The sequence below is a fragment of the Ictalurus furcatus genome, chromosome 3, assembly GCF_023375685.1.
Source record: "Ictalurus furcatus strain D&B chromosome 3, Billie_1.0, whole genome shotgun sequence".
NCBI classification, from domain to species: domain Eukaryota; kingdom Metazoa; phylum Chordata; class Actinopteri; order Siluriformes; family Ictaluridae; genus Ictalurus; species Ictalurus furcatus.
The window spans coordinates 25,843,111-25,857,641 of NC_071257.1; the positions used below are offsets into that span (position 1 = coordinate 25,843,111).

A 14,531-nucleotide genomic window follows, 5' to 3' on the forward strand; every position below is an offset into this window, starting at 1 on the left:
TTCTGTGAAACCAATTAAGAGTTTCCTTTTCTGTATGCTTTGGATCGTTGTCCTGCTGGAAGGTCCACCCACGTCTCATCTTCATCATCCTGGTGGATGGCAGCAGATTCTTCTCAAGAATCTTCCGGTAAACGGCTCCATCCATTGTTCCTATATGAAGTCTAATGTTTTAATGTTTGGATTTCTTTATATATGTGGATTTCTCGGGTTAATACCAAAGTCTGGTGAAAATTTCATGTGAATAGCTTCATTGTAAATATATTTACTGAAAGAAATGTTGACACGTTCAATATTTGTTTCCCCCACTATAAATACAAGTAATATTTTTAAGGCTTTTGCTGGGAAGCGTTGTTCTGGGTGTGTAGCGGAAAGCCTTAAACATATTACTTGTACTTTTTCAAGGCACTGCACTGTATTTTATTCAAAACCATGTGCTTTCCACATGCCAGCCTCAATGAGATCACTCTTTGCACATCCACCCCCAAGGCCAAAGCTTTCCCATTCAGAAAGCTGTTTAGATCTTACCAAACGATGCCTGTTCACTTAATTAGTGGGTGGCTCAACTTCAGCCCACCAGTCAGAACATTCAGCCCTGAAGAAACTCAGTCAGCCTCTTCTACCCATTAGAGGACTAAATGTGTTGCAGAGCAACGGATAAATGGATTATGGAGCGTCTGTGTGAGGAGTCAGTTGCTGGCAAGAAGAGATTTATATGTTTTCTGTGATTGTCAAATGCTGACGCTGCAAGTACAGAACTTTAAACTAACCTGCAAGAACATGCCAGAAGCTACTTGTTCTTAAATAACCCCTTGCTTATACACACTCTATGCCTCTGAGGCACACGCTGGTTCAGACACACTGGTTCAGACACATAGGTAGACATACCCGTTTTTGTCTCTCTTCTCTCTTCCTCCTGTTGTGGTATCACTGCAGAGCAGCGATTGTTGCCAAGGAAACCTGCAATAGGGGAAATGTGTTGAAAAGTGATGAGGCTTCAGCAAACCTGGTGTGTACTTTCCTAGGAGCTCTCAGGAAGAGATATTTACAGCACACAGGCACTGCAAACATGCTTGTCCTTTAAGAAAAACCACAGAGGCTATAAAACCTAAAGCGATTCCCACAAGAACAGCCTTGTGGTGTGCTGTCCTGCATGCTGTCTGAAGGGCAGTTCAATGAAAACAAATGTTTTCTGTTGTAATGAATCCAGAAAGGCTGCACTGCATCGTTTAAACATTGTTTAAATGGGCCCTGTTGTGCTCTTTGTCATGAGCTCTCTCTCTCTCTCTCTCTCTCTCTCTCTCTCTCTCTCTCTCTCTGTGTACGCAGTGAGAGCTGAATCTAGATGAATCATAAAACAAAGGTAAAAGTATGGATGCAAGAATGGGAGGAAAATCCCCAAAGATCATTGGTGCATATCCGAATGTGTATTTTGGGATGGGAAACAAGATAGAGAGAGCATCTGATAGAGAGCGAGAAAGTACACAAAACACATACCTTCAATAGCAAGGGAGTGCATGCTTTCTGTTAGAATTACAGTGAGGATTTTATGAATCTTAATGCAAAAGGGTGAGGAGGAGAGAGCAGAAGCACATGACAAAAGGGAGGGTAGAGATTACATGAGAAACACAGGGAGGGAAAGAGAGAGTGAAACAGGGTGATTGAGAACTAGCATCTCCTAACAGGATTTCATCTACAGCCAACTCCACACTCTCTCCGCACAACTTCTCATAACGTAACTGCCCATTCTCGATATAGCAGCAATTCTACCAAGCTGAGAAACCACAGAAATAGAGGCAAAGGGACTGCAGAGAGAGAGAGAGAGAGAGAGAGAGAGAGAGAGACAGAGACAGGTGCTGCAGGAGGGGAGAGCAGGAAGGAGGAGGAGGAGATTTCTCCTCGAGCAGAACGGAGAAGAGAGAAGCCGCAGTTACAGTTACACAGAGGAATTCCTAAACAGCTGTCCGGCAGACCTCCTGCCTGTGAGGAACGGACACCCAGGGCTAAGAGACAGAAAGACAGGGAGAGTGAGAGACAGAGAGGAAGAGAAAACCATTATAGACTACGCTACACAGAAGTCATTTGGGACAGTAACATTTCAAAGACAAGCCATTACTTCTGCAGGAAGAACTGAGAGGTTCATCGTAAGAAGATAAATACACAGGTAAAAAAAAATAATAATAACAAAGCTGGAAATTACTGGGTCACAAGATAATCTGCCAATATGCAGCACATAATTTTTAAGGTATTATTAAGGTGTCATGTATATGTTGAATTATATGTCTCCTATGCTTTAATTTCTTTTAAAATCTGAGTTAATAGTTATGCTATAAGAGGTATTAATAAATTGTGCTGCACTGCTGAATGACACTAATAATGCTTATGGTTTCCTGGTTATGACTGTTTAGTAGCCTTAATAAAATTAAAATGCCTGCTCATTTGAGACTCAGAGAAATTCAAGGGGGCGTGTGATTTTTGGTAAAGAAAAACTCTGCAGTAAATTATTCCATTAAATCATTGCGTGCATGTCACATGCCTGATTGTGTTTAGTAGGCTTTGTGTCTGTAGAACTTTTGCTAAGTTCTCAGAGCAAAGTGGAAGCACTGACACACAAGTGCAAGATGGACAGAAGTAGTCGAGCATGTGCCCACAACAAGAGTTGAAGCACAGCAAAAGCAACCTGATACTTTTTTGCCACTGCAGCAAACACTTTCCCACTCAGTCGACACACTAACCGCAATAACCATAGAGCTGCAATTCAGAGGCAGCCAGAAGAACTTGGAGAGTTCTTCCAGCTGTTTTGACGTCCCATTCGTGTTTTTCAACCCTCTCATTTCATCTTCGGCACACGGTGAGCCAAAGACAACATGGGGGCTGAGAACAGAAGGAGAGGTGGACAGCAGGGGAGGGAAAAAATAAAGAAAGAGGGAATAACAGATGAGGCTGAAACGAGAAGAATACTTACTCCACCCTGCCTGTCTCAGAAGACTCAGAACTCTCTAGCCCTCAGGCTCAAAAGGAAGCGCCTAGCCTGAAGTATAATTACAGTTCCCTTTATGTTACAGACTGGCAAGCCAAACTGGAAGAATGTTGAGTGAAGGCTGCCATTAGTCTATGTGCTATCAGCCTTTAATCTCTTTTATTATAGAGTGCAAAAGATGGGGTCTTCTGTCTATTTTGGATGTAGGAATGTTTAGGGTTAAGGGTCGGCCTGCAGAGACAGTTTGGTCGCTCCAATGACATGCTAGTCATTCGTTTTCTCAGTGACATAAGCTGTGTATGTCAAGCATAAGATCATCTCAGTGCCACAGTTGGATGGATCTTAAATACAGCATCAGCAGGAATAACTGCAGAGCCCCAAGTAGCCACCACATTTTCAGCCAAAAAAGGCCAAGGCTAAAATAGGTCAGAGCGACGCTCAGCGACAGCACTGTTGTAGGCACTAAATTAACAGCTGTCCTCAAAATGCACCTCTGCATACTGTACAGTGAGCTTAAACTGCTGAATGTTATCAGTGCACTTGTTTAGATGAGAGCATGCTCATGTTCACTCTAATAATAAGCTGACCCACATTCTCCCAGTGTGATTTAATTACCAAGAACAAATGAGCAAGCTGACATAAGTCAACACAAAGATTCTTACTTACCATCTCACTGTTCCTCATTAAGACCCCTGTCTGTCTAACTGCCCATCTCCATAATTAAACAGCACCCTCTTAGTGACTGGAGTGGGTCCAGGCTTTGGCTCTCACTCAGCCAGCAGGATCAGAGATACACTGATGACCTGCTGGCATGCAGGCCTTATGCTCCACTGTGGATGATTGAGATAGTACAGCACTAACACCTCTGAAAAGTGTGTGTGACAGAAGGGGGGTGGATGGATTGAAGGGAAATCCATAGTCATATCCTGCAGTAGAGGACATGGGCACAGCCATGTGGGTGGCAGAGTGGCAGCTGCTAGTCTTGAAATATGCCTTGCTAGCGGTTTACCCACTCCAATCTGACCTCAAGTCATGTTTGAAAAGTCTTTTACTCATATCCAATTATTCGGACTTAATCATGCATATATAGCTCAAGTTGACTGAATCATTCATAATAGAAAAGCTTGGTAACATATTAAGGTTTAGTAATACAGGGTGTCCCAAAAGTTTCCATGTGCTAGCACCATGTTGGTTGTGCCTCCATCAGCTGATGTTCATGGATGTCCACTTCCTGGTTGGTCTGCAACACTTCAGTCTTTTTAAATTTGTTAATATGTTTGGCAACAATGTTGTGTGTGATGTACTTGCCATGTTTCCTCTTAAAGTCCATCGCAACCATGCGACAGGTTGGTATATGTTGGTTATTAACTGTTATTTTAAAAAAGTGTTATGAATTGCATCAAATTGAACTACTGTTTAATTTTTCAGTCGTTTAATTATAGAGATCTCAGACTGGGTTTTTTGAAGCACTGACAGAATGTGTACTTATTTGTGAAATTCCTCATGTGAAACTTGAGCCTCGAGGCCTGCTTCCCAACTAAAGTGTCAGATTTACTCGCCATGATATGCCTTGACATCAAATCCCACCTCAAAGGGTATTTCTTTATTTATTGACATGCATCATAGTATTTGCTGACATATATCCTGCTTAGCTGTTAAGACATTAGCACTGAACTGAGAGCACTAACCATTTCCTTATGGAAAACAACACAAGATATATGCGTTTTCTTAAAGACGGTTTGAATCAGCAAGTTGTCTTCCAGGGTGTGAGAGCCTGTGAGTGATCAATAATCTAATAGTGCTAATAGCTTTAATGAAGTTCTATGGTTTCAGCACTGCAGACAGAGCCCTCTCTTCACTCTCTCTCGTTTCACACATACAACCAAACACTTAAATACACAGAGTTCCTATTAGAAAAGAATGTGGATGCTGATCACGGGTGGGGAGGGGGTGCTTGTGGCACGCGACAGTCTAGATTGTTGGTGTGAATCCAATTTGCTTCCTTGCTGGAGTGTGTGCATCGAGTCAAGGTCAAACTTCAGAGTTGCAGAAATATAATGGAAGTCGAGGGGATTATTATAGTGACTGAGCAGAATGAAGAGAAAAAGACAAAGAAGGAAGTTAGAGATAAATGAAGAGTGCAATGAATACTTTAACTTGTATACACACACACACACACACACACACACACACACACACACACACATTTTTGCCTTTTACACAAACACATTAAAATCTCTTCACCCACACTTTCACATTGCCATATAATATAATTACACTAATTTTAGGCTAAGACAGCAAGAATGCTAACACACATTCATTGTCCATCCATAAAGCTTAGAGAAACTATATATAGCTCCCTGGATGTTAGTCAAATGAGGTTTAGGCTATTTGTGTTTAAATGCATCAGCATCTAAAAATGTCTTTAAAGACATGCGGACTCTTTACTCTCTGGGCTGTGCAAAAGGAGAACACACACACACACAAACACACACACTTACATAGAGTAGGCTAAAAAGAACAATGCCACTCATTCAGTCTATGTAGGAAGGAATTATGTAGGCAGTCGTTGTCTAAGTACCATTCATTTTCCCTACACAATGTCCAAAGTACTGTATCCCAGTCCAGAGTGAACCTTGATGTTGTGTACATGCCCCGTAAATTGTTAGCATTTTACCATAGCCAAGTCATGTATCCTGAGGAAATGGAATCTGTACTGTTTTGTAAACAGATTGGAATTTCTGCTGTTCTGTCTTCTTTGGCTGTCATTTGCTGTGTTCAGGACAGAGAGAACACAGCGCTGAAGCCTATAGTGTCTTATTTCAGCCAAAAGTCTCCTCCTGTAAGGCTTAATGCACTTTTTTATTTACTTGTAAGCGCACCGAAAATTGGATCCATGATAAAATGTCGTGGTCTGTGCAATATCACTTTTAGTGACATTTATTCATAGCTTAAGATGCTTTTCTGATTGAGGTCTCGGTGGCAAGAAAAGTACTGAGCTGTGCTGCTACAGGAATGTGGATGTTTTTTCAGTCGTACTCATTGGTGTGGAATTGGCCTAGCCACTGCTTTTGTGATAGCTTGCAGTCTGTCAGTGAGGGTCAGTGCTTAGAGGTTTCTCAAAAGTAAATATGTCTATAAATGGGCAAGTAGCCTGCCTCTGCCTCTCTCTCTCTCTCTCTCTCTTTCTCTCTCTCTCTCCTGCCCTCAGTTCTCTCACTCTCGCTGTCCTTATCTAGAAATATATCAACATCACTTTAAATGCTCTTAAAACTTGTTGTTTCGGCATCTTGTAATGTACATGCACCCTAGTTTTCACGTAAATATGTCTTTTTAGGGTGATCACAAATATCTGGAGAAATACAGGCTTTTCTCCGATTTGCTCTGTCTGCATGGAAGTACAGTAGCTTTCTGTCCTGAGTCATTCTCACTCTGATCCTTCTAAAGCTCCATCTCCTCTCTTAGACCAATGTGGAATCCAGCTGGTCCATATTAGCACATACAAAACAGGAGCCGGACTGACTTTGAGCCAACAACAGCTTGGGCCCCTCACCATTCATGTCTTTCTGCTTGTTATACTGATGTGAGATCAGGGTTATGATGAAGTCATTTTGGGGGCTGTCCTCGGTGGCACATATTGTTCTTCCCCTCTCCAGAGGCTTTGCTATGAGTTAGGAAAAGTGATATATTTGTTGGGTGGTTTCATGACAGATGCCATATGTTATCAGTGACAAACTGGTATGACTGAGAAGACTAGTCTATAAAAATGTCAACCTGTGCATGGGGGAATTACTTGAAAATTGAATGGAATGCAAAGTAAAACATCAGCTCTGTTCATTACATATTGTACAGAGTACTGCTTTTCATAAGACAGGTCCCTTATGTAAGATGAACCATAAGGCAATAGACTGTAGGTCAGGCTGTTTTCTTGACTGAATCCATAGAACACACTATATCGGTTTTTAAAGGATTTCTACTTGGAACCCTCTCTGATAAGGAAAACTTTGTTGTTGGGTTCTACATAGTCCCTTTAAGATTTCCCCTAGAGACATCAACTGAAGAACCCCGAATGAGTCTAGATATAAGAGAGTGTATTATAAATATTATCCAAAAGTAATATCTTGCTTAGCTTGTAAGAGAATATCATTAAATATAAAATAGCAAAAATAAAATCTAAACAATATTAAAAAGAGAATTGTTTCTCTCTGTTTTCTCCAGGTAAAAGACATCCCATCTGGCTTATTTGGACCAAATCAGCCCAACACTGAGGTCTGAGGACACTGTCACTGTATATCTACAATCATCAAGTGTCTGAGAATGTAACTCCACTCATTTTCTTGGGAGAACTCGGATCAGCATCAGTTCTGCATCATAGGATCATAGGGTTCAAAGACATCTTCCTTTCTTCTTTCTCTTCTCTCACGGATTTTACTGTTCTGAGATGCCGGCCAAAACTCCCATCTACCTAAAATCCAACTACAGCAAGAAAGGGAAGAAGTGTCGCCTAAGAGACATTCTATCCCCAGACATGATCAGTCCTCCACTAGGAGACTTCCGCCATACTGTCCACATTGGGAAAGGGGGTTTGTGTGACACCTTTGGTGACATGACCTTCCTTCAGGGCAAGTTTGAGCTGCTTCCTGGTAAGAGTGGCCTCGTTCGACCACAATATGGTGCCCACGGCGAGTTCATGCGAGCTAACAGTGCATCTGACGCCTCCTACATTGAAACTCCATCACCAATACTGAAGAATGCTATTTCCCTCCCTACCATTGGGGGGAGTCAAGCACTGACCCTGCCTCATATCACTACCACTATGTTACCCACGACCCGGGATCCACTGGACGACCTGGGTGGGCCACCCACTCCACCTGTTAACTCAGATGGAACAGATGATCTGGAGATCCTTCAAATGGAGAACCTTCTTCAGTCCATAACTATCTTCAGACGTGATCCCAGTCCTGTTCTAGAGGAGCTTAGTGAGAAATCCTTATTACCTATCAATTTTGTGGAGAAATCACTGGAAAAGAATACCCCCAAGTACACCCCTGAGAATGAGGTTGCTAAGAAGCCAGTAATGTCTATCTTCATCAGTGGCAATCACAATGAAAATGGCAACAGCAATAGGAGTACCAAATGGAAAGACAACAGCATCAGCAATAATGGCTATCATGACATGAGCAGTGACATCTTTCAGTACGAAAAAGAGCTGGCCAGCATGAATGGAGATTGGGAAAATAGAGATAGTGGTGTAGAGGAAGGGCGCATTTGTGACTTTGACTTTGAGCTCACTCAAAGCAAGAATCTCTCTCAGGAGTCTGTGAACCACAACACTGGGTCATTGCTGTCTCTTGAACTGGACTTGGGCCCTTCTATCTTGGATGACATACTCAATATCATGGGTAAGCCTGAGTCTTGAACTGTGTCTCTGGCAGAAGCAGGAAGAGAACAGAAAGACTTGCCAGTCAAATCAAACACATAAGGTTTATGGGTATTCTACATTGGAAATTAACTAAAAAGCCAGAACTGCTCCAGTGATATTTCTCTCAGTATATTTCTATCCTCAACATCAACTTTCTGTGCTTAACCAGTGTTGTTTCTCTTGTAGGTCATAAGAGATGCATGCTTTATCAAATTTAGAGAAGCTACACAGATATAGTGTGCCTTTTGATGTCACCATTAGGTTAAATCAAGAACTAAAACTGTTTGGTGTGCTCATCAGTTCCATCACAGGTGTAAATAAAAGCAGTAAATTTTACTGTATTCTGTTGATCACTAATGCACAATGTTACATGTTACAGTATGTAATGATGTAATGATATTTCTCTAAGCAATGTACAGCTGTGTGAATTATCTCCAAACTTTGTCACAACCCTACCCCCACTCCCATCCTGTACAGATATTATATTTATACTGACTCTCTCATTAACTGTGCTAAAAAAGCATCAATGCATATAGCTATGTTTTTACTGTGTGGAGATACAAAATAAAATAAATAAGTAAATAAGTAACTTTCTGATATGTCACATTTGGTTATCGGTTGGGAAATGAATAATACATTGCTGTGTTCCATGGATGATACATACAATGCCCTCCAATAATTTTCACACCCTTGGTAAATATGAGCAAAGAAGGCTGTGAAAAATTATCATTATTGTTTAACCTTTTGATCTTTTGTTCAGAAAAATTCACAACAATACTCTGCTCTCATGAATATCAAATAATTGCAAACACAACACAGGTTTACCCATAAAAATATCTTTGTTAAATATAGGTGTGCAACAATTATTGGCACCCATATGAATTCATATATTTGAAGTATATTCCCACTGATATTTTACATTTTTTAGTACACCTGGGTGACTAGTAACAGGAAATTGTTCAACCATGACTTCCTGTTTCACAGGGGTATAAATATGCTGTAACATATAGGCCAAATTCCCACAGTCATTCATAACAATGGGTAAGACCAAGGATTATAGCTGTGATGTGTTGCAAAAGGTTGTTGAGCTTCACAAAATGCGAAGTGGCTATAAGAAAATAGCAAAAGAAAATTAACAATGCCCGTTTCCACCATCAGGGCAATAATTAAGAAGTTCCAGTCAACTGGAAAAGTTATGAATCAACCTGGAAGAGGACATGTGTCCATAGTGTCTCAACGCACTGTGAAGAGGATGGTTCAAGTGGCCAAAAAATCTCCAAGATTCACAGCTGGAGAATTGCAGAAGTTAGTTGCATCTTGGGGTCGGAAAAAATTTCCAAAACTACAATCTGAAGTTACCTACATTACCACAAGTTGTTTGGAAGGGTTTTCAGAAAAAAGCCTCTACTCTCATCCAAAAACTATGTCAAGTGTCTTCAGTTTGCCAGACACTACTGGAAGGGTTCGATAGTCAGATGAAACCAAAATAGAGCTTTTTGGCAATAAACACCAGAGGTGGTTTTGGCACACACAGAGAGGTAGCCATATGGCTCTTTAATGTTTTTGGGCTGTTTTTCTGCCAGAGGACCTGGACATTTTTTTAGGATACATGGCATCATGGACTCTATCAAATATCAACAGATATTAAATGAAAACCTGACTACCTCTGCCAGAAAGCTTAAAGTTTGCCGTGGTTGGATCTTCCAGCAGGACAATGATCCAAAACATACATACAAAATCAACACAAAAATGGCTTACTGACCACAAAATTAAGGTCCTGCCATGGCCATTCCAGTCCCCTGACTTGAAACCTATAGTAAACCTGTGGGGTGAGAACTGAAGAGGAGAGTCCACCAGAGTGAACCTCGAAATGTGAAGGATCTGGAGAGATTCTGTATGGAGGAATGGTCTCAGATTCCTCGCCATGTATTCTCCAACCTCATCAGGCATTATAGGAGAAGACTCAGAGCTGTTATCTTGGAAAAGGGAGGTAGCACAAAGTATTGAATAAGAGGGTGACAATAACTGTTGCACACAAAGTTTTTTTTTTTTTTCTAAACCTGTGTTTTGTTTGCAATTGTTTGATATCCATGAGAGCAGAGTATTTTTGTGATTTTTTTTTAACAAAAGACCAAAGGTTAAACAATAAAGAACATTTTTCACAGACTTCTTTGCTCATATTTACCAAGGGTGCCAATATTAGTAGAGGGCACTGTATATATTTTATTATTAATTTACCTTTCAGTCCAAGAAAGTTTTAATTAAAATAATGAATGCTAAGAGAGAGAATATGGACCCCACCCACTTTTTCCCTCGTTTCTGACATTCTTCTAATTCAACCAGAATGCCCTGCAGTGGGATCAGAGGTGGGTGAACAGTGCATCATTTCTACAGCCAGATGCCTGCACTGTTTGTCTACAAGTTGCTTGGTCAGAGAGAAGGGAGAGTCTTTAGCATTCCATACATTCCACTGAAGTAGCACAACTGCACAGGACAGTCCATAAATAAACATCCTGGACACTGAAAAGGGCCATGATCTTTAGTTGAGGGTAGGATTGTAAAAGCTAAAAGCCCAAAGCAGTTTTCCTTACAAAGAGTGAGATATCTACTAACTACTGTAATTAAGAGCTGTCACTGAATTAATGTTGAAACATAAATATTACCACCAGACAAGTGTAATTAACATGTCTGGAATTACTTGATATTATTGTTTCTCCTCTTTTGTTGATAAATACATTAAAATGAATTTCAGCTGCTTTCATCTATATGAAATATAGATAGAATTACAGTTATCATAATGGCAGTTGCTTGGCCCTAAAATCTCATGAAAGGTTTATTTGTTTGTTGCTTGAGGTTATTTCTTAATATCATCCTTGCACTGTGACAAAACTAAATAAGTAGACCTCAGCTGCCATTCATTTCTTTGGGTAATGTAATTAGGTAGTTTTGGTGCAGTCCAAAGTGTGCTGTGAATGAGAACAGAAATAGACTCTTCTTGCAACATTCCATCTAATTGCTCCTGATGTTTGAAAACTGAAGTCATATGTTAACCATTACTTGTGTATTTTCCGCATTGCACTGAATTCTAGTGAACAGATGTGGCTTCAACTCCTTTATTTAAAGAAGCCACAACATGTGCCTAAACAAGGTGCATAATTAATTTATACTTTGCATGCTTTTTTTTACTCCTGCCTCCACCCTGTGTGGAGTTAGCATGTTCTCCCCATGCTTTGGGGGTTTCCTCCCAGTACTCCAGTTTCTTCCCCCAGTCCAAAGAACTGCGTTGTAGGCTGATTGGCATCTCCAAATTGTCTGCACTGTGTGAGGGTTTGTGTGATGTGTCCTGTGATGTGTTGGCACCCTGTCCAGGGTGTCCCCAAGCCTTGTACCCTGAGTCCCCTGGGATAGACTCCAGGCTCACTGTGACCCGGTGTAGGATAAGTGGTACATAAAATGGATGGATGGATGCTTTATACGACTTTGTAAGTTTACAAGTTTACATTTACTAAGTCACACTAAGGAATATGCACATTTTGATATTTATGTCAAGAAAACACACACATTGTAGGTATGACTGAAACCTTGTTACAGAGGTAATAACGTGCTTACAATGACATGGCATTGGGCTAATCACAGCTTTAGTCAGTTCTGAGTTATACTCCAGAGCATGTACTTGACAGATCTAGGATTTCATTTATGGTGGACATTTTAGATGTGAATAAACATACTGTTTTCAGATTCAGGAAGATTATACATACTTAGTGAGTACAAACCCAGCTTAATCAACAGACCATGTATTATATAGTATATATTTTTCACTAAATACTCATTATTCTCCTCTTTCTTTGTTTTGCTTGAAATGTTTTCCTTTTTGTGGATGACTATTATGGCCTCAGTTCAGACTTAAAGCGGCTGGCAGCCAGTTTTAGTAATATAGGAACTGTAGCTCATTGTGTATGTAAAGCATTTATATAAAGCATCATGTATTTATGTATATTTTGAGGGTGGCTACTGTGAGACGTATAAAAAGAGAGCTGCAAAAAGAAAAAAGGCTTTAGAAATGTTCAGATTTAAAGCTAAAAATGACATGTCTGTTATTTTAGTGGTGACCATTAGCAAACATGCACACATCAACTGTTCATATTTAAGTCAGATATTAAACTGATGGATAGGTTGTTCTCAATGTTGAAGTTGTGTGTTTTCCCGCCAAAATTACTATATATGTTCATGGCAACCTCCCCTTGAACCTCAATGTTCAAGAAAATGCCCATGTCCACGATTTATGCTAATTGACAACCACATTAAAAAAATGCACTAGTTTTTGGTTGTTGTTGTTGTTGTTGTTTTCATTTTAAAGTTTAAAGTTCATTTGATTCAATACTCATGAACACATGCAAGAAATCAGTTTACCCATAGACTTTGGAGATTTCTTTCTGTCTTCAATCCCTTCATGACTATGAGACACTGAAAGATAATGGTTTGAGGTTTAAATGTGCAGCAGTCTGGCAACTGTTATTTGCCATGTAACATTCACACAGCAAAGTAGAAACACCTAAACATTGAAGTTGGACCTCTCTTTTTCCATGCCTTATTACTGTCTACACTGTGCGGTCAGGAGGTGTGGACATGCTAGACAGTGGAAGAAGGTTTATTTGTGCTCTCTTTAATACAAATCTCCTCCAGATTTGTATTAAAGCACAAGTGAATAGTAAAAAAAAAACTCCTACGAAAGATTTATTTTTCTTCAAGACCTGTCTTTCTGTCCAGAGTAAGTGCTGTGTTTTATAGTGACTGGATTAGTCATGCAGAACAGATCCCAGTGATGAGTGGAAAATAGAGTATATTCACCTTAGAATGAAACTGGTGAAATGTAATTTATTTTTGTTTCTGCTGTATTATATGTAAAAAGGGAGTCAAACTCTGTCTTCCTTTTTGTAGGGCACTCGTGGGGTCATATGACTATTGTGTTTTTAATGTATTACAAATACATATTTTCTTTAAACATGTGTCATTAAACAATGTTCACTTTTGTTTCACAACTGTGACAATAAATGCATTCATTCATACCACAGGTTTTTTTTTTTACTATAGCACATAATCTTATCATTTTGTATTTTGCTGCACTGGATAATCCATCATTATATATACTCATATACACCAAATTAATTTCTGAAGGTTTTACACACACAATTGATCTATTTTAACAAGCGTTTTATCTACTATATTGGAATGTTATTTATGGGTAATCAGAATAAACACAGGTATGCAGTTTATCCACAGTCTAACTGTCTTGAATCACATTTTTTAAGTGAACTGTGCTGGGACAACCTGGACTGTCCCAATCTTTTATGTTACATGGGCATGGCCATACTATATTTGTGCATTATGAAAATTAAAGGTGATATTTAATACAAGAAACTGTTGTGTATCACAGTGCAATTCAATATTATTTGCAAACTCATATGGGCCAAGTGGAATGAGGTAGCAGGCTGTATTTGTCTTACCGTCCATGAGTTTGACACCTCTTATATACAAGTAGCACTTTCATCCAAGAATAACTTCATACTGTCTCATAATTCTTATTGATATATATATATATATATATATATATATATATATATATATATATATATATATATATATATATATATATATATATATGCATATGAAGCTAGAGAGCAGTTGCTTTCCTTTGCCTGGAATGAGGTGAAACTGTCAGGTTTCTGATAAATATGCTTTGGCCTATGGTCAAAAGCAGGATTGCCAAAGAAAGCATAACTCAAACTGGGGGAATTTCTCCAACTGTCCCAGAGCGGGGCTCAGAATAATGTGAACAGTGTCTCGCTGACCCTGAGCTGTAACACACCAAGCTCTCACCAATCTGAGACAGCACCTACAAACAGGATGGGAACCTGGAGTCAAGTTTTTCTATCACGTGTTCTAGTTCCATGGAGAGGGTTTATGATACAATTGCATTTTCCTTCATGTTGGTGTTGAGGAGCCTTCTGAACAAAACCTACTTGCCCAAAGGGGAGGACAAGAGGAAGTGCAGCATACACGGCTCTGTTTGACAGATTGAATGTAATTTCTTATACAGAGAATTATAAAGAGATACATTTCTGAAAATGGAAT

At 39.7% G+C, this 14,531-nt stretch overlaps 1 protein-coding gene across 1 annotated transcript; it reads left to right on the forward strand.

The window, feature by feature from the left end:
* Positions 1–1,453: 1,453 nt before the first annotated feature.
* cdc42ep3 (CDC42 effector protein (Rho GTPase binding) 3) lies at positions 1,454–13,893 on the forward strand. The gene is made up of 2 exons (XM_053621724.1): positions 1,454–2,161; positions 7,196–13,893. Exon 2 carries the CDS (start codon positions 7,419–7,421, stop codon positions 8,394–8,396), a length of 978 nt encoding a protein of 325 aa, XP_053477699.1. The 5' UTR covers positions 1,454–2,161; positions 7,196–7,418; the 3' UTR covers positions 8,397–13,893.
* The last annotated feature ends 638 nt before the right edge of the window (positions 13,894–14,531 follow it).

Excerpts from the sequence above, each read along its gene's own strand:
- cdc42ep3 (XM_053621724.1), top strand. The coding sequence starts at position 7,419 with ATGCCGGCCAAAACTCCCATCTACCTAAAATCCAACTACAGCAAGAAA.